The sequence below is a fragment of the Prionailurus viverrinus genome, chromosome C1 (assembly GCF_022837055.1).
Source record: "Prionailurus viverrinus isolate Anna chromosome C1, UM_Priviv_1.0, whole genome shotgun sequence".
In the NCBI taxonomy this organism is placed as follows: Eukaryota; Metazoa; Chordata; class Mammalia; order Carnivora; family Felidae; genus Prionailurus; species Prionailurus viverrinus.
Window position 1 is genome coordinate 202,990,054 of NC_062568.1, and position 19,650 is coordinate 203,009,703.

Sequence of the window (19,650 nt, forward strand, 5' to 3'; positions counted from 1 at the left end):
CAATCTATATGTATATTTGCTGGAATCAGTTAGAAAATATAAAACATTTAAACTTCACTCACAGCTGGGCCTCAGAGTCATTATTAAAAGACTATGATACCTCTTATCTATTAATATCTTATTTCAATTGAACCACCATAGGTAGTAAGTGCATACATTTCTTCAAGTTCTCCTGAACCAAAGTTTTTTAAACAAAAACACCAGACAAAAGATTGTATGTTCAGTGGTTACCCACTCTCTAGAAGAGGAGGAAAGAGGAAGAGAGGATCATTCCGGAAACTGGAATGACTGACACTTCAAGTTCCTGGGATGCATACACCCACAGGTGAATGCGGGCCAGCCTGCTCCAAGAGTCTACATGTAAGCATTAGGTACCTGGGATGTGGAGAGGCACATTTCCTTGAACGACACAATTTTTAGGGAAGGTTCTGTGGTTAATGACCCTGTGCCCTCAAGCAGCCAAATGTAAAAATAGTAACGTTCCCCTTAAGAACGGGACATACGGCACACTTGCTGTAAACCACGTCCCTTGCTGGCCGCCCACAAAATGCCAGTTATTAAGAGGGTGGGGTCTCAATGCGATTTTGTTTTACTTCTGTTTAGTCATTCTGCACACCTTAATTTTATTCCCACCAATTTTCCTCCCCTTGGTCTCTTTTACAGCTGCTTGCGCATATTCAATTTCATTGTAGAGGACCAGGGCCATGCCTTTTAAGCGGTCAAACACCACCTGTAAAAAACAAAACAAAAACCAAATAAGAGCCTCATCCACTAGACTCATTGTCAGTCCCAAGAAAATCTTAGGTCACAAGGACACTGCCAAAAAAAAAAAAAAAAACCAACACCAAAAACAAACAAACATTTTCTCTAATTCTAGAAAAAATGTCAGGGCTTTTCCCAGTGAAGATAATAAAACGTGTAGGGACTGTTTGCAATTGTGGCTACTGTGCCTTGAGGTACATTATGCCTTTATTTTGTCTTTCTTTATTTTCCATGTTGACTAAGTTCTGTACTGTGTACTTAAGTAGGCATTCTTGTAGTTTGGGCTCAAAAAAAAAAAAAAAAAAAAAAAATCAACACCCCTGAAAGAGAAAAAAATGTAGAACACTGAATCAACAATAAATTTCAGTGGATTTTGGTTAATCACCAATAAATTTCAGTGAATTTTGGTTAAAACAAGCATTATTAACTTAAAGCTACTGGATTTTTCCATTTATACTAGCAGTCTTTATGATGTGTATTTGTCCAAACAACAAAAGCTACATTTAAAGAAATGCTGAAATTATACACCACGCCCACCACAGTGTAACTCTGCTCTCAAGAAGGGAGTTCAAACTCTACTTTCACATAATGGAATGGGGCCCACAGACCCTTTTCCTGTTGTTTGTGGGTATGTTACCTTACAAACTTTGACTAGATGAACACTGTATGATCGTCCCTTTAAAGTCATCTTCTTTTTTAAAAAATAAAGTCTAATGACATATTTGTGTGATTGTAAATAACTACATAATTAGACTAATTTTCATGTGAGATAAAATAATAAAAACCTCTAAAAAACCTTCTATTTAACAGTATCATGCAAATTAGTTTCAAAATTAATCATCATGGCTAGTTCAAAATAGTTTTTCAAAATACTTCCTCACATCGTAAGCTAATAGATGCAAAAGCCCTTCTACAACAAATTACTAGTAATTTTTAAAGAAAAGAAAACGTCAACATTAAGAACTGGGGCTGACAGGACAGAATTCCAAGAACAGGGAGTCAGAAGTAACCTGACACCAACACCAAAACCTCCCACCTACCTTTACCACAGGACCATATCGGCAGAAATGGCGTGTTAAATACTGATCCGACACATTTGAAGAAAGCCCGTCTAACCACACGCAGTTTGTAGGCATGCTCTTTCCAAAACCCAGCTGAATAGGAGAGGTGAAATTTCTATTAGTAAAGTCACCAATTATTCAACTACAGAATTCTGAAAAAATCTGTCTTCTGTAGGAATCTTATCAACCATCATCCCAAGGGAGAAACATCTGGTTAAAATCAAACAGAAATGTACACAAGAGTGATCCTGCCAGGCTAAGTACTAATTCAGCTTACAGTACAAGAGGATGAGGGTGCAGAGAATTATATCACCTTTACTGTTATCTAACTGTACTGCAATTTGAAATAATGAGACAGACACACACACAAACACTCCAAATCATAACGGTGTAATAACTTATGCAAAGTCCTTTACCTTGAGGCGATTATTTCCAAGGTACTCTCCATCCATCTTCTTAATAGCCTTACAAACGCTGGCAATATCACAGTACTGCAAGAATGCGTACTGAGGAACTCCATTTACTTTCTTAATATCAATATCCTGAAAAAGCCAATTAGTACCAATTAGTGACAGGCCAACAGGAAAATAAATCAGAATAAACTAAGCCCAAACAAAGTGCATATTTCTCAAAACAGTCATATTCCCCAAAATCATTTTCTTAGTTAAAACCATACATTGTAATACAACTGTAAATAGCCTGAAAGACTACACAACACAGCATTTGTAGTCACAACCATGAAATCCTTCCTCTGTGAAATTCTTTGCAGAAGAGAAAGTGCAAACTCAAAGTTTAAAATTCACAATACCTGTGTTAAGACAAATTTATGAAGAAAAAGGCTGTGCTTGATTCAGCAGCACATATACTAAAATTGGAACAGTACAGAGATTAATAAAGGCAGCCTATTTAATAAAAACCTAAGAAATACAGTTGACCCTTGAACAACAGGGGTCTGGGGGCAAGGGAGTTAGTTAGGGCACCCACCTCCAAGGCAGTTGAAAATCCACATATAACTTTTGACTCCCACCAAACTTAACCACTCATACCCTACTGCTGACCAGAAGCCTTGCTGATAACATGGTTAATTAACACATATTCTGTAAAAGTTATTATACTATATCCTTAAAGTAAGCTGGAAGAAAGAGAATGTTATTAAGAAAATCATAAGAAGAAAAGTCCACATATAAGCAGATCCATGCAGTTAAAACCCATGCTGTTCAAGGGTAAACTGTAATTCGCTTCTGCAATAATCTAAAAACCTTTATTAGTGGCTGGCCAGCCATTTAAAATACAGTATCTGAGAAGAATAAGAATGAGAAAGAAATCAAGTTTTCAAAAAAGTGATCCTAAATTTTTAAAATATGCAATCCTAAATTAGAAGACTCATTCAATGTATCAGTGTATCTAACTGAACCAAGCCTGGTGACTGATATATATAGTAATAATCTCTCATATCCAGAATGAATAAATATATAAATACCTGAACTACCTTGTGAAGATGTATCAGAACACCATCCCTTGATTAAAGAAACAGTCTATAAAAGGCAAAGCCCCATCGCTTTATTTTTTTTTTTTTAAGTTTATTTATTAAGTAATCTCCACAGCCAACGTGGGTCTCGAACTCAGGACCCTGAGGTCAAAAGTCATGTGCTCTTTCAACTGAGCCAGCCAGGTGCCCTTAACTCCAATTCTTTAGAGAGACTGAAACCTGTACTCATGCATGACACTCTGGTCCTGCCTACTTCACTACTTAGACAAGGTGGTGTAAAAAAGCTGGCTTACACATGAAAATGGTCCAGAGAAACCAGATACGTGGATTGCAAAACTTACACTTGAACAATAATGACCCATATGGTAATTATCTAAAGTATTCTGTAAATCACAATATTTAAGCCTTTTTAAGGGTCATAAGCCAATAATCAAAAGCTGAAACAGAGCAAAATGAATAATGCATTTGAAGAGCAGTTTGAGGAATCCTTAAAAAAAGCAGTAGTTTATACATAAAATAGTTCTTTTTTTTTTTCTTTTAAATAGGCTTCACCCCCAGCGAGAAGCCCAATGCAGGGCTTGAGCTCACAACCCTGAGATCAAGACCTGAGCTGAGATTCAGTGTTGGACGCTCAATGGCATAAGCCATCCAGGCACCTCTATACTCAAAACAGTTCTAAGTAATGGTAAATAGGAGCTGAGTTTCACCAAAATGTAGAACGCAACAATCCAGAATAACTCCATGTTAAGAGAAATGGTCTCCAAAGAATATTGGTGGGTAGGCTCACTACAAGGGTTCTTCTAGCTACAGCATAATCTATCAATAAGCAGCAGACCATTTCCCCTAAGTTTGTGTGTCATTAAAATAGTTACCCTTGTGAGCAATTGCAAACATGGAATAATGGTTTTCAAACAGAATAGGACATGGCCACTTATTAAGCATGGATCTTAAACACTATAATCACTCCATTTGTAGCAACCTTGCTGATGAAAATGTATCTATGTACACAAATACAATTTCTTACACTCCTCCAAAATTCAAAGTAGCAGCCACATTCAAATAAAAGTATATCTGAAAGTTTTATCAACTCATAGACTCATAAATGCTAAGCAGCAAAATAAATAAAACTTTTCTGTCACAGAAAAGGTTGGAGCCCAGGTAGGTAAGTGAACTCATCTAAGTAGGCAGTACGGTTGGAATTAGGGTGTGTGATAAAAGAACTTAAAATAACTGAAATTCAAGAAAGGAAAATGAATGTTTTGGTGTTTCTCTAAATATATAGCTTGTTTTTTCTTACTTTGTACCAACCATTTCTATCTCTTGCTCCTAGTCCCTTTGAGGTTTAGGTCAACTACAAGCACAAATATTTTATTCACTAGATTGTATCATTTAAAAAAAGTAAGAATTTTTACTTCCAACATTAGTGTATAAATAAGGATGGATAGATGGACAGACACATACACACACACACCTGAAAGATTAACAGTAACTGTTCTTACCCAGCACGTTTTTTTACTCTCTAAAGTCCAAATATACACAACAATTTTCTTGCTGTTACTAATACAAAGTCTAGGAAAGACAGAAGTAATTTCCCTATTTTTTTCAAACACAAAACAAAATAGTATATATATCCCAAGGGTACAAAGCTGTAACCAAACTATTTTCACTATAAAGTGACTCAAGTTTTGAGTCACGAGGAACAGAAAAACCCTTCGAATTCCTAAATTTAATAATGACTTGCAAAATATAAAAAGTGATTCTAATTAAAATTTCAAAACAGAACTGAGCTTCCAGCATGACATCCACATTCCAGTAAACCCCCAAGGTACTTCTGACGTGAATTGTGATAACACAATACTCCTATACTAAGTTGCTGCTTCTTTCTTACAGACTTCTCTTCTTTTATTTTCCTTCCCACCCACAGGACTAGATATGGCTTTAAACAGTACTCGATGGACAAAGAAAATAAGAAAAATGGATAGAAAAATACATATATATAAATAAAACAAAGACAAATACCTATTATATAGTTTTATATACACACATAAAACAGTCCCCCAAGGAGTTTTGCCAGACTATCTTTTAGCAGGAGTTAAAAACACAGGGCAAATGAGAAAAGTATTTGTTACACCATCTAAATATCATCTTTCCAAATATAATCTTGTACTATGCTTTATGTTTTACGACAAAGATCTAAAACTTTTTACTGTAAAAAAACAACATACCACAATTTCTCCGAAGCGCTGGAAGATGTTGCGAAGGTCATGATAAGTAGTGGTTTTTTCAAGGTTGCCAATAAAGAGGGTTCTTGTTGCTTTGGGGTGAAATTCATCTATCCTTTCATCCAAAGGACGAAATTCATTTTCACTTTCCGTTTCTGTTAAGTGGGATGGGGGCAGAGTAAAAAGAGAAGAGGGTTGTTTTTTGGTTTTTTTTTTTCTTTTTTCTTTTTCTTTTTTAGGTAATCTCTATACCCAATGTAGGGTTCAAACTCACAACACCAAGATCAAAAGTCACATGCCCTACAGACTGAGCCAGCCAGGCACCCCAAAACAGAAGAATGTTTTAATGTATATTTAGATATCACAGGAAAATCTACACTTAAGAAGCTAAATCTCTGAAATATTGGGTGTGAATACCCATACAATCTGGAAAAGGTATTATACAGCTTCAGAAATAGCTGCCTTTTGCTTAACTCCAAAGGCTAAAGAAACTTGTCAAAAAAACTTAGGGGTAAGTAACACTTTCTTTCTTTGATCTTCAAAACAGAAAAGTGGACTGAATTTCTGTCCGCTAAGTTCATTTGTTTTAAAAATAATCACTAACACAGAAATAGATTTTAAACCCCAGCAAAAACAGCAATTACTTAAGCCTAATCTTAGGTTCCAAAAATTCTGCAGCAGGCTCTCAATGGGAAGTATAAAACTACAATCTGAAACACACGTAAAACTCAACTGAAAACAGGCCAGCTTCATTACTTAATTTGCTTTTCAGCATTTTATAAAATATTTAGCATTTTGCATCTCTGTTAATTAACAGAGCCCAACCATCTAAATGTAGCGATTTTTAGATACAAGAAGAGTAATTGTATGCAAACTGACTGGAGCAGTACTTCTGAAACTGCTGCCACAGGGGCCCCAATGACACACACAGGGAGACCACACGCCACTCCTAAGGTTTCTATTTCTTATGATTAAAGCCCTGGTTTAGTGTCTAATTCAAGCACAACCTTTCTCTAAAGCTCCATTTTAAACACGGTCCAGCGCAGAATATTCAATGTTTTGTTGATAATAACTATACACAGCCTATTATGTTCTCTTTTTTTAATGTAAAACAAAGCCACACAAAAAAGTTAACAATTAACTGACTGAAACAAACTGTTTAGAGACAGGCACTAAATATTACTGATGTCACCAACAACACTGATACTGAAAAGATTCAACTTCTGAGCTGCTGAGTGAATTCAGACAGAACACACCTCACTCCCGATTCCAGTCTGACTGCTCTAATGGCAGCTCAGCTTAATCTTACTGGTGTCATCAAAGAATATGTACTTTCAGAGACTCAAGTGGACCCAGAAACTGCCAGGGTTCCTGTACCTGTCTCCATACTGTATTTTGATCATATCTCCCAGGGGAGATCTCATTTCAAGATCAACTAGGTCTTCTTGAAACTAATAGAGGGCACATATTTAGGAATATTGCATTTAAAAAGGGAGAAAAAATGAAAAAGAAAAGAAAAAATAATTCAGACACATCTTAAGGTTTATACTCCAAAAGGCAGAATCAGAAAGATAGAACATAATTTGCAACCATTAAAATCGTATGTACTGGCTTCATTTCCACCAAATAAATAGCTCAATAAAAATTTCAAAATCAGAAATTCTAAGAAACCACAATCTTAGAAGCCACCTGGGGTCTATATGCAAAGTTGGGCTTCTTGGATTTGGATCTAACAAGAGGTCCCTGACCTAAGGAAGCAATCAGCTCCATACATTTCAGTACAAAACATTTTATGACTTAACCATCCAACAACAATTCCAACCAAGTCTCCATACTCGCATTCAACTGCTTTCAAATATCCCATTCGACAAGTGTTTCATGCTGTCCAACCTGGAAAAAGTTCAAGCTTTCCTACGCCTCAACCAACCAAACTTCTCAAAATCTTCACTAGCAGGTGTGGTTAAAGCCCAGGTGCTAACTGATTAGGTAAAATGCATTTTTTACAGTGAAAATGACAAGCCAGCCCCACGACTTGGGAGATCTGAGGGCCATCTATTGTTAAAGGCCCTGAATTAGATCCCCGCTACTTAATAATTATATGTGGCTCTAACAACTTCCTACAATACGTTATATGACATTCTAAATATTATTCCTTAGGTCAATTGTGACCTGTTCTGAATGTGTTAAAGAAGAACTCCTGAGTTGTACTTAGCTCAGTATAACTTAAGAGAGTACATCTCAAACTTGGAAGAGGAGGGAACATGAGGGCATTACCTATAATCCCTTTGAATTCTTGTGTTTATCATAAAATTATGCACGTTTTACAATCTTCCCTCTAGCAACTCTGTGCCTATTTTTTTTTTAATTTTTTAAACATTTATTTATTATTGAGAGACAGACACAGAGTGTGAGCGGGGGAGGGGTAGAGAGAGGGGAAGACACAGAATCTGAAGTAGGCTCTGGGCTCCGAGCTGTCAGCACAGAGCCCGACACAGGGCTCGAACTCACAAACTGTGAGATCATGCCCTGAGCCTAACCAACTGAGCCACCCAGGTGCCCCCGTGCCTGTTTTAATACATACAAATAACATTTACACAATCTTACCAGGGAAATTCTATTTTTTCCCTCTTAACTGTCAAAACAATGAATATTGTAAGAAAATAGGCTATGTTTGCCCTAAAATTCCATTCAAAGTTTTAGGTGTGTGTTTTTGTTTTGTTTTAAAATAAAGCTCTACAGCCAATATGGGACTTGAACGCACAACCCTGAGATCAAGAGTCACATATTCTACCAACTGAGCCAGCACCCCTCAAAGTCTTAAAGTTGGTCTCAGCTACATAATGTGACTGCCTAATTTAAACATTTCTCCACAAATTTACTTACAAGCTGCCTTAAACTGGAAGGTTCCCAAACTTGAATATGTGAATTCTGAACCATTAGGCTGGGACAAGGTGAAAGGTCTGCACTATAGGTGGTTCTGAAACAGGATAAACACTGACCCGAGCCATGCCTGAGAAGACTTCCTGCCTTACAACAGGTCTTACAGGTAGATTCAAACTAATAAAATGTCCCCTTGAAACTCTCAATGGGTCACACTCTTAAGATTTAGTCCTGCTTTTCTTTGTCACTAAGCTTTCAAGGTCATGGAAACTAGGACAACAGATCTAATTTGTGCTGGGCATAACAGAAATAAAAGCAGTCTAACTAGTCCCTCCGATCAATGTAGCAAGTCCGTCTGTTTCTTAATTCAGGGTAACTCTGATGTCATTCTCCAAAGAACTATCTCCTTATCTCATTCAACTCAATCCTTTTGGGAAGACAGGACTCAACAAAGGGCCAAATTGTGCCTTTCAGCCTCTTAGAAGTCAGCATTTCTCCCTTAAAGAAACAGAACAATTTTCACCCTCCCTAACCAAAACAACATAATTTTATTAACTTGAAAAACAAATATAACCAGTCTTTAAAACAGAAGACATTGGAAGTATGTCAACAAATAAAGTTGGAATAGTGTCCCAATTCAGGGTAAGATGTGACCTTTTCATAAGGTGAAATATAAATCTTACTAAAAATTAGCCTCCTTGTCTCTTACCTGGCCCTATCCATGCTGTTACTTCAATCTGCATGCCAAAGAAAAGTTTTCCTTTTGATGCAGTCAATGCTTTTTCTTGGTCCTCTTGCTGCCGAAAGAATACCAAACCATACCTCTCTTCTGAAGTTCCATGGATCTGCACTGACGTCACCTTTCCAAATTTCTTAAATTCATGGAAAAGGCCATCTTTAAGGCTTGTATCTAAATCCCCACCCAAAAAAAACAAGGTGCTTATTTTTCTAGTTCAGTTACAATTAAAACAAGCTACAAAATCTCTGACTTGATTTTTGACCTAAGTTTTGTTAGCATATGAACCTTTTAAATAAAATAACTAAAATGGTATTCATAATTTTCCTCATTTAAAATGTTAATATTTTGAAATGGGTTTCCTATCATAGTTTTATATCCAAAATTATTTCAGATAACACAGGACTCCAGGCCAATATAATAAAATTAACTGAAAATAGCATTTCTATAATTCACATCAAATTTCCCCTAATATCAAAATACTTAATCAAGTATATTTACTAAAAACTAAACGTGTTTTCTTCATATAACACTCACCACACAATCTTTGTATATGTATATACAATGGGCACAATAACGTATATATGTACATATATATGTGATATAGTAAATACAAATAACATGCAAGCTTCATACACGTAACAACCTAGAAACTACATAGTTATGATAATCCCTTGCTTTTCCTTACGTGGCATTTAAATAGTAATGAACCACAAAAAAGAAAGCCTGCTGTCACTACAAGACAGAATTTAAGTTGCCCAGCCTCATATTCCCCAACAGTAGCAGAGAGGAAAGTACAGTAACCCAAAACTTTACCTGTAGAGCGTACTGGGAGATTCTGAACCTTGATTCCAAAACTTTTACGTGGCTCATCTTTCTCCAGGGATGAAAGCAACTGGGAAGTGGGTGCTGGGACTGCTGCAGATTGAACTGATCGGGCTGGGGAGTCATCACTTGAACTACTGCTGGAGTCAGTGCTGCAGAAGGGCAAAAAAAAAGACAAACAGAAAATGAATACATATAAAATTTCTGAAAAATCAACAAGTGGCAATAATTACAAGCAACAATCTACATTTTAGGTCTGGGATTTCTGGACACCCTCCCCTCTCTCCACACTCTATTTCACACCCCCCTTGGAAGGCAGAACAAACACTGGCCTGAGACTGTGGAAGCAAAAGTAACAATCTTCTACCACCACAGTCCCCCAAAAGACAAATGTTGTATTCTGTGCAAAATGTGAACAACGTTTTCCAAATGAAGTTAAGCCTGTAAATGCAGTTCACTTAAAGGTGGTAATAAAAGAACAGTGAATTGGGATGCCTGGGTGACTCAGTCCACCTAGTGGTTGAGGGTCTGACTCTTGGACAGGGGCTCAGGTCATGATCCCAGGGTTGTGGGATGAAGCCCTGCGTTGGGCTCCATGTGGAGCCTGCTTGAGATTCTCTCTCTCGCCCTCTTTCCCTTTACCCCTCTCCCCCCGATAGTACTCTCTCCAAAAGGGAGGAAGGGAGGAAGGAAGGAAGGAGGAAGAAAGAAAAAAATTCTTTTTTTTCTTTTTTAAAACCATGGTGAATATATGGGTTTTGGATTCAGAGACTGCAATTCAAATCCTGACTTAGATGTAGAGCACATATCCTTGGACAAGTAACTTCACCTCTTGCTAAGCCTTAGTTTCCACATCTGCAAAATGGAAATAATAAAAGTACCTATCTTGCAGGGTTATGAAGTAAAATAACCCACAGGTTTACTGAGTTTCTACTCTGACAGCAATCAACAAGCAAAGTGGCACTGCTGTTACCACCGTCATCACTACTACCGCTGCTGCTACTGCCACCACCGCCATCTCAGGGACATCTTAGTTTTGAAGAAAACAAAAACATCCAAAATAATTTCCTAGGTATTTTAATTTTTAAATATTTGAGGGACTAATGAAATACTACGTAAATTACTTGAGTCTTGTTGGTTTAAGCTCTTTTCTCTGTAAGAAAGGTGAGGAATGAGTCAATGAAACTGAATTTATTACTCTTCAGTTTGATACAATCCTCAAAGGGGGAGACAGTTGAAAGACAAGGAGAAAACATTACCACATTCAGATTAAGAGAGAGAGATACCGAAACAAATTTATGATGTCTGAGATCTGTATGAATAATAGGAAAGTCTCTTTTTAGCACCAGACGAGCAAAGACTGCCATGGTTTTGTTCTAACATCTCAAATATATTAATAAAAAAGCTATTTACAGGGTCTGCTATTTAAAGGTTTCTGAAATTTTGCTTCACACTCTTCCCCTCCCTACTGTGGAAGCCTTATCTTTTAAGCAAATAACTCTGGTGGGAGGGGGGTGGTTAATCCGCCTCGAACACACTACAGGGAAGACCTGATAGTTTCTGTCATTTGGGCTAAAACTGCAGCTCTCACAGCCAATACAATCTCTAAACCAGCCAGATAAGTAAATCCAACCAAGGAACTAAGGCAAATTTGCCTTTGCTTTTTTAAAAATTAAGAAATGCTGTAAGAAAACAGAGTACTATAACTAAGAACATACACAACATTTTTACTTAGCTCTCACGTGTTAAGGCAAAAATGAAAGCCTGATAAGGTTATCAGAGCACCCGTAAGTTTGAAACAGAAATAAACCAAAGCCAGTAAGATCCAAAAGGACATATCTGAGTTACAAAATACAAACTACTAGGGATAGAAGTCTCAAGACAGAACCACAGATTGTCACAGCCAGGCCTCCTATACATGACTAGGCTTCAGTTTTCCCTATAAAAATAATTTTTTTCCTAGATCATTCAGTAAAAGCAGGGCTACCAGCACCAAGTGATGTTCATTCAAATTAAGGGTTAATAAAAGTAATCTTCTGTTTTTAGCACAGAAGGGAAAAAATGCTTGTTTTATGTATTAAGTACTCCAAGTAATACACGATTACTGACTAGGCCACCATTTGATTACAGTATAGAATATGTTATGACATATCAACTTAATTCCAATGAATCACAAAAAAACCATTAAGGAAAATAATTACAATTCTACTGATATTATAAACACCAAAAATTCCTTAGAAACAGTGGGTAAACAAATATGGGTAAGAGTAGAATTTCTGCCATTGAAACAATCATGAGGCAACAAAAACCAAGTTCTAGATAAGTCTGTGTTATAAAAATGGAAAACAAGGTGACCAATGGGAACAATGACTTTAAAGTACAAAATGATGATAGAAATTAGATTTGTCATAAATGCCATCACAATTTTGGTGAATTCCCTGCTACCACACTAATTTTGAAACAAGATGTAGAATTTAACTGGCAGATTATCTGCTGACCAATTTGAAGTGGTAACTACAAAAGGGAAAGGTTTTAAAGCTTTACAAAACGTTACAAAATGATAAAATGATTCAACTTTTGAGTTCACATTTCAATACGCTAACCTAATCTGCAATGTGCATTTCCAGTGTGGTCTGTTAAATGTATGATGGATTTTAAGATCATGAATCAAAATGGGGGCACAAATTTAGACCCCCAAATATTTTTCAGTTCTACTAAATTGACAGAAGGCCCAAATGCCCAGAAGCCTGTGTCGTTTTTAAAATTTTTTTTTTTAATGTTTTATTTTATTTTTGAGAGAGAGAGAGAGACAGAGCACGAGAGGGGGCGAGACAGAGAGGGAGACACAGAATCTGAAGCAGGCTCCAGGCTCCGAGCTGTCAGCACAGAGCCTGATGTGGGGCCCAACATGGGGCCTGAACTCGAGAATGGTGAGATCATGACCTGAGCCAAAGTCGGATGCTCAACCAACTGAGCCACCCAGATGCCCCAAAGCTGTGTTGTTTTTAATTTTTAGAAAATTCTTATTTTCATAATTTTGCTAAAACTAAAGAATCACCAGGGCCCTGGGGGGCTCAGTCGGTTAAGCATCTGACTTCAGCTCAGGTCATGATCTCAGAGTTTGTGGGTTTGAGGCCCATGTTGGGCTCTGCACTGACAGCAAGGTGCCTGCTTCGGATTCTCTGTCTTCCTCTCTGTCGGCCTCTCCCCCACTCACACTCTCTCAAAAATAAATAAATAAATAAACATTAAAAAAACAAAAAACAAAACTGAAGAATCACAACGTTCACCAAAGCTTTCTTGAAAGCCAAAAGTAGTTAGTCAGAATCTATTCCAATCTAAATTGTCTTAAAGTAGTAGTGATATTATCAGCTAAGTTTTAAGAAAGTGAATTTTAAATTCATAAAGCCACATCAATATTACATTTTCAACATCAATATTACATTTTCAACATCAATATTAAATTTTTTAATGTTTATTTATTTTTGACAGACTGTGAGCAAGGAAGGGGCAGAGAGAGGAGTGGGGGACAGAGGGTCCAAAGCAGGCTCCATGCTGACAGTAGTGAGCCTGATGTGGAGCTCAAAGTCACAAATTGTGGATCATGAAGTCGGATGCTCAACAGCTGAGCCACCGAGGTGCCCTCAACATTAATATTACAATTCAACATCTAAATGGTAGAACTGGGGAAAAAAAATAACCCACAGTTTAAAAGAAACCTAGTTACACTGTTCTTAAACACCTAAGACAAGTAGGCTAAATTACTTCTTACATGTGCGCAGAATTTTTCACTAAGATTACTAAGAAAACTAAGAAGTAGATCTAAAAATTTCCACAATGAAGAAATACAACAAACAACTAGTTACTTGACAATTCTTTTTTTTAATGGTAAGTATCTTTATAGGAACCATGTTTTACCAATAAAAGGGAAAATAAAATCCAAAAATTACAAAAGGCAATTTATCAGGAAACAGATAAAAAGAAATGAACATAAAGGTGTACTAAAGGGCACCTGAGCTGGCAATGCAGTTGTACGAGCAATGATTAGGAATACATGAAAGCAGGTGGCCTACCAACACAACTATATGGAAGATACTGGTTAGTGCCCAGGTAAGAACCTGTGACAGGGCGCCCTATCCTTTGCATGGAGGCCACCGCTTGAGGAGAAGCCCACCTCCCTGAGCCCTGCTGTAACCCTGCTGCCTCCCTCCAACTGCCTCACCCAGATGGACCAGCTCTGCTCCAGTGCAGGTATCCACATCAGCGAACCATTCCCCTGTGTGGGGAGTGGCACCTACAGCTCTAGAATCCCCATCTCACAGGTCTCTCCTTGCTGTGTCTACAGGGCCTAGGCTTCCAGGGAAGGGGCAAGGCCCTCTGGCTGAGGGCAGTAGCTCAGAAACCTCGATATAACATTAAGAGAACAGAATCTGGGATGCCAGGATTCATTAACCCCAAATTACAGTGTCCAATAATCAACCATCCCTATTCCTACAGCCATTTTATACACAGAAATACAGTGAACACTTGACTCTTAACACTGAAAATGTCAAGGCACTGGGTATACTATTTATAAAATGACTCAGGGCTAAATTTGCTCATACACAAGAGCAGCATCTAATGACAGACATCAACATCTGTATCCCTGTATTTGTAAACACTTGATTATTATAAATATTTACTTATGTTGGTTTTGTTTTTTTTAATTTGGGGGAGAGAGAGAGAGAGAGAGAGAGAGAGAGAGAGAGAGGGAGGGAGGGAATGCAAACAGGGAAGAAGGGCAGAGGGACAGAATCTCATGCAGGCTCCACGCTCGAGGTGGGGCTCAACCTCACGAGCTAAGCCGAAATCAAGGGTTGGACACTCAACCTACTAAGCCACCCAGGCACCCCTATGTTGGCTTTTTGAAAGCTCAAAGATTAAAAAACATTTAACCAAATTAAGTTAAGAAACAAAAATCTGGCATAAATGGAAAAAGGAGCAATTAAAGCAACTAGAAAACTCTGCAATTAAAACAGTCTAGGAGGATCTGTTTGTTAAATGCAGATATAATCTCAAGTGCCAATTTTCCAACCACCTCTCTTCTATCAGAAAGCTAATAATTTTCTCTCTACATAATATACAAGCTTGAATCAATAAGGAAAAAGATGCAAAATGCAGCTTTTCCATCAGGCTTTGGCAATTCAAAACGTGCCCACTGTCCTCATGCTTCCATGAAATGAAGGGGAAAATCATATAATTTCTTACTTAAATGGGATGTGTTACCACACCAGGTAATAACCCCTCTGTATCCGATGTCTCATAGGTCCAAATGTTCAAGATAATCATGGTTTTTTAGTGCAGCAGTTCTTTCAATGGGGGTCCCAGTATCCTTTCAGGGGGTCTGTGAGGTCCTCCTTACTTCAATTACACATCTGTGTGAGGCCAGATCTTCATATACTTCACACACACACAAATTATAATAACAGTCTGAATACAGAGTAGTTATGAGAATCTATCTACTTAAACCAGACTTTAAAGAGATTAGCAAAGATAAATAAAAAAACACCAGTCATCTCACTATTTTTGGTTTTAAAAAATAGTTGTATCACACCAGCTGAAGCTCTAAAATTGGCTAGGGAAGTTCCTCCCCAGAAGCAGACATCATCTTGAGGTGAACAGCTCCCCTAGGATCAGGGATGAAGATCTTCATCTCCAACATGAAACCTTTATTCCTTTTGCCTTTTCTTGCTTTTTGCTTTTCTTTTGCTTTTGACCCTACTTGCCTTTTCTTTGTTAATGCACAGGAAGACAATGTTCCTTAACTCTGGCGACTGTCACTAAATCTATCACTAAGGCCACAAAACTGCACAATAAAAGTCCTTAGAATTTCTTCCTAAGGCGGTTTGAGATAACAGAAGTGCTTTAGATTACTTACGGGCTGAACAGTGTACCACAGCAAAGTACCACACAGGTACTTTTTGCTTGTACCTGGATCAACACCTCTGATATCACAGCACATATCAGAAATTAACAAACAGGCCACCTAGCTAAAACAGGCTGATGCCCCTCCAGGTACATTCTTTAATTTATTTGACTTCAACTGGTTTGGCTCATAGGGTCCTAAGGAGCATATTTCAATCTTTGGCATTATACAACTGACAGTCATTATTGCTGTCTCCCTAGTGGGCTATATATATTCTCTCAAGGGTCTTAAATTCATGTTTATAGCCACCAGCAGCACATCAGATGGTCTCACCAGGCTTGGAGAAACAGAAATGAGATGCAACACCAAAATGAACAGCAAAAACAATTCTTTCATGGACTTGACTTCACAGCCTATGGGTTTTAGTGAGAGTGGCATTAATACTAAATTTTTAGTTCCACTCTCACTTATTAGAGGATGACCAAAAGTGGGGGGTGGGGAGGGGAGTTGTTAAATTAATTAAAGAAGGAGGCCATTAGACTGAGGTGGTTCTAATACCTTAAACAGGCTATGTAAGCAAACCAAAACCTAAGCCTGTACATGTCTCAAGGTTAAGAAATCAAATACAAAGACAGCCCATCACAAACAGACAAGGAAGCTTTTCCAAATAAGGCAAATGCAAAGATACAACTGATCAATTGATTTCCTTGCTTTACCCTACCTCCTGTTGGTGGAGCAATCCTAACCACTTCTGGTTTGGCACTGACCAATTTAAACTGATTTTTGCTCAAATTACTAAGAGAAAGAGAGAGTGAGAAAGTCATATCAAATGAAATAAAAAACAGAAGTTTCAAATTAAAAGTCTTAATTTCGAATATGGCAAATGTCAATAAATACTACAATAAACAAAAGATAATACTTTCAGAATACAGAAGGATCCTGAGCCCAGGAAGTAAAACAAAACAAAAACAAAAAACAAAAAAGCCACTAGTTTAATAGGCAGTCTGATGTGATCCCAATTCCATTTTCAACTCTACCACTTCTAATGTACCTGAGTTAACCTCAGTATTATAACTCTGCTTTTTATAAGAAAGGGGAAAGAAATACTCAACTGTGTGGTCTAGAGTAAGATACCTCTTTTTGTCTCTCTCAGCTTTAATTTAGCTAGTGAGTTACCAGATCTCATGGCCTTCAAAGGTCCTGCTAACTCTAGGGGTCTATGCTACACCACCTACCTCCAGCCACTCATCTCTGATAGCTCCCAAATACCTATAGCATAAAGTCCACACTCTTCAACAAGGGAGAGAGGATCCTTTACAACTTGGACCCAAACTAATTTTCTGACTGATCCTTCTCACTCCCTTGTCTTGACCCTCTTACCCCACCCACTAATCATCTATCCATATAAGAGCAATGTATCAGGGGACACCTGGATGGCTCAGTCGGTAGAGCATGCAACTCTCTGGGGTTGTGAGTTTGAGCCTCAAGCTGGGTGTAGAGATTACTCAAAAACAAAATCTTAAAAAAGAGCAATATATCAGTTTCTAGTCATGGGTATCTTTTTTTTTTTATTAGACATTAACTCATTGGTTAGATTACTTCCTCTCTACTCCTTAATTTTGTTGTAATGTAAACGGTGATACTTGTGAAGGTTGTGGTAAGGGTTTAACAAGTTAATGATTATAAAAGGCATAAGCACTATGCCTAGCATACAGCAAGCACATAAGAGCTATTGCCCATACCATTCCTATTGAAGGCACTTTTATTTTTTAATTTTTTTTCTTTCTTTTTTTTTTGTTTTTTTGAGAGACAGAGAGTGTGAGCAGGGGAGAGGGGCAAAGGGAGAGAGAGAATCTTAAGAAGGCTCTGAGAGAATCTTAAGAAGGCTCCACGCGCAGCCTGAAGCCCAAGGCAGGGCTTGATCCCACGACCCTGCGATTGTGACCTGACCCAAAATCAACAGTGGGATGTTCAATCAACTGAGTCACTCAGGCGCCCCTTGAAGACACCTTCCTGTCCCTCCTTGCCTGCCCTGCCTTCAAGAATCAGCTCCAATGTTAACCGTCTTCTCTGTAGCTGTTCCTGACATCCCGCTCCACCCCACTACATTCACTGGTTTCTTACTTTTACTATAACGTCTACCTCAAACTTCACTCTATATTGTAGCTACTCATTTTTGAAAGACCAGTAATGAATTCATCTTTGCAAACACAGAACCTAGTATGGTGCCCGATACGTAATGGATGTGCCTGTAAGAAATTACAGATTGGAATTGTGAAAATGAATGAAATTAATACCTAGGAAAGCACACCAAGCTCCATAAAATGAAGGTATTAACTAAACTCAGTATCAAAGAGTAAAATGAAATTTCTATTTTTTTAATTTGTAAAATTTTTTTACAGTTTATTTTGAGAGTGACTGAGCACAAGTGTGAGGGGGGGAGGGGGGGAATATGAACATGAATGAAAATGAATGAGAATGAATCCCAATCAGGCTGCACACTATCAGTGCAGAGCCCAACATGAGGCTCAAACTCACAAACCATGAGATCATGACCTAAGCTGAGACCATGAGTCAGATGCCTAACCTAACTGAGCTACCCAGGTGCCCCAAAATGAAATTTCTGATAAAATATTCCTTTGGAGCAAATTCTACAAGGTTATTTCTTTCTTCTTTAATGTTTCAGTGTCAGCTCAGAGCCTGGAGCCTGCTTCGGATTCTCTGTCTCCTTCTCTCTCTGCCCCCCCCCCCCCCAACTTGTGCTCGGGTCTCTCAAAAATAAATGTAAAAAAAAAAAAAAATTAAAAAAAAAAGAATGGCTGTTCTAAGTTTCTAGAACTTTAATAATTTTTTTTTTAATTTATGTATTTATTTTGAGAGAGCAAGAGTGGGGCAGGGACAGACAGAGAGGAAGACACAGAATCTGAAGCGGGCTCTAGGCTCTGAGCTGATCAGCACAGAGCCCAACATGGGGCTTGAGCTCACAAACCGTGAGATCATGACCTGAGCTGAAGTCAGATGCTTAACCGACTGAGCCACCCAGGTGCCCCAGGTTCCAGAACTTTAAACACTAATAACCTGACTGAAAAATCACAGAGATCTATAAAAACAAAAACACTGCATGCATTTCATGCATCCTGTTACCTCGACTGTGGGACATTTTTGGTGGTCATAACTGTGGGTGGGGGTAAGGTTATTACTTCCATCTCGTGCACAGAGGCCAAAGCTGCTGTTAAACATTCTACAGTGCATAGGGGAGCTCCACGAAAAAGGATTATCCATGAGCAGTGAATAGTCCAACATTGAAAACCCCTGCCTACATTCTTTAACTACTTTTTTTGAAAACCCAACATGCTAATTTTAAGCTCCAATTCAAACATGGGATCCTTTAAAGGAACTGTTCTTATTACTATTACTTCATAAAAATATTTGAATTCCAAAACTTACAGAAAAAAATGAAGAAAAAAAGGTCAATTTCTGAAAATTAGACTACTCAAGAAGCTGTCACTCAATTTTAGAAAACATGATAAAAAGAGAAACTGCTAACAGCTTTTTACAATATGTGCTTTATCATGTCAATAACAGTCACAATTCTTGTAGAAAAACTGTTTTCACGTAAATAATGGGTGAAATATACAATACTGCATCCCATATTCTAGTAAGGTTTACATCAATGGAAAATATTCTATTCATATTAAAATGGTTTCTTAGTTCAATAGCTTTCTTCACTCTCAACCTAGGGATTAGGGTGGTGGTTTAGTATCACAATC

General features: G+C 37.8%; 1 protein-coding gene across 4 annotated transcripts in view; it reads right to left on the reverse strand.

Moving 5' to 3' along the window:
• SPEN (spen family transcriptional repressor) overlaps nt 1-19,650 on the reverse strand; it is a 126,288-nt gene that overhangs the window by 18,197 nt on the left and 88,441 nt on the right. For all 4 annotated transcript variants that reach the window (XM_047871579.1, XM_047871580.1, XM_047871578.1 and 1 more), the window contains 6 exons: nt 9,967-10,127; nt 9,124-9,324; nt 5,538-5,689; nt 2,240-2,365; nt 1,803-1,916; nt 617-730 (listed from right to left, as the gene is read on the reverse strand). In XM_047871579.1, coding sequence (XP_047727535.1) covers nt 617-730; nt 1,803-1,916; nt 2,240-2,365; nt 5,538-5,689; nt 9,124-9,324; nt 9,967-10,127 — 868 coding nt within the window. The remainder of the gene's footprint in view (nt 1-616; nt 731-1,802; nt 1,917-2,239; nt 2,366-5,537; nt 5,690-9,123; nt 9,325-9,966; nt 10,128-19,650) is intronic.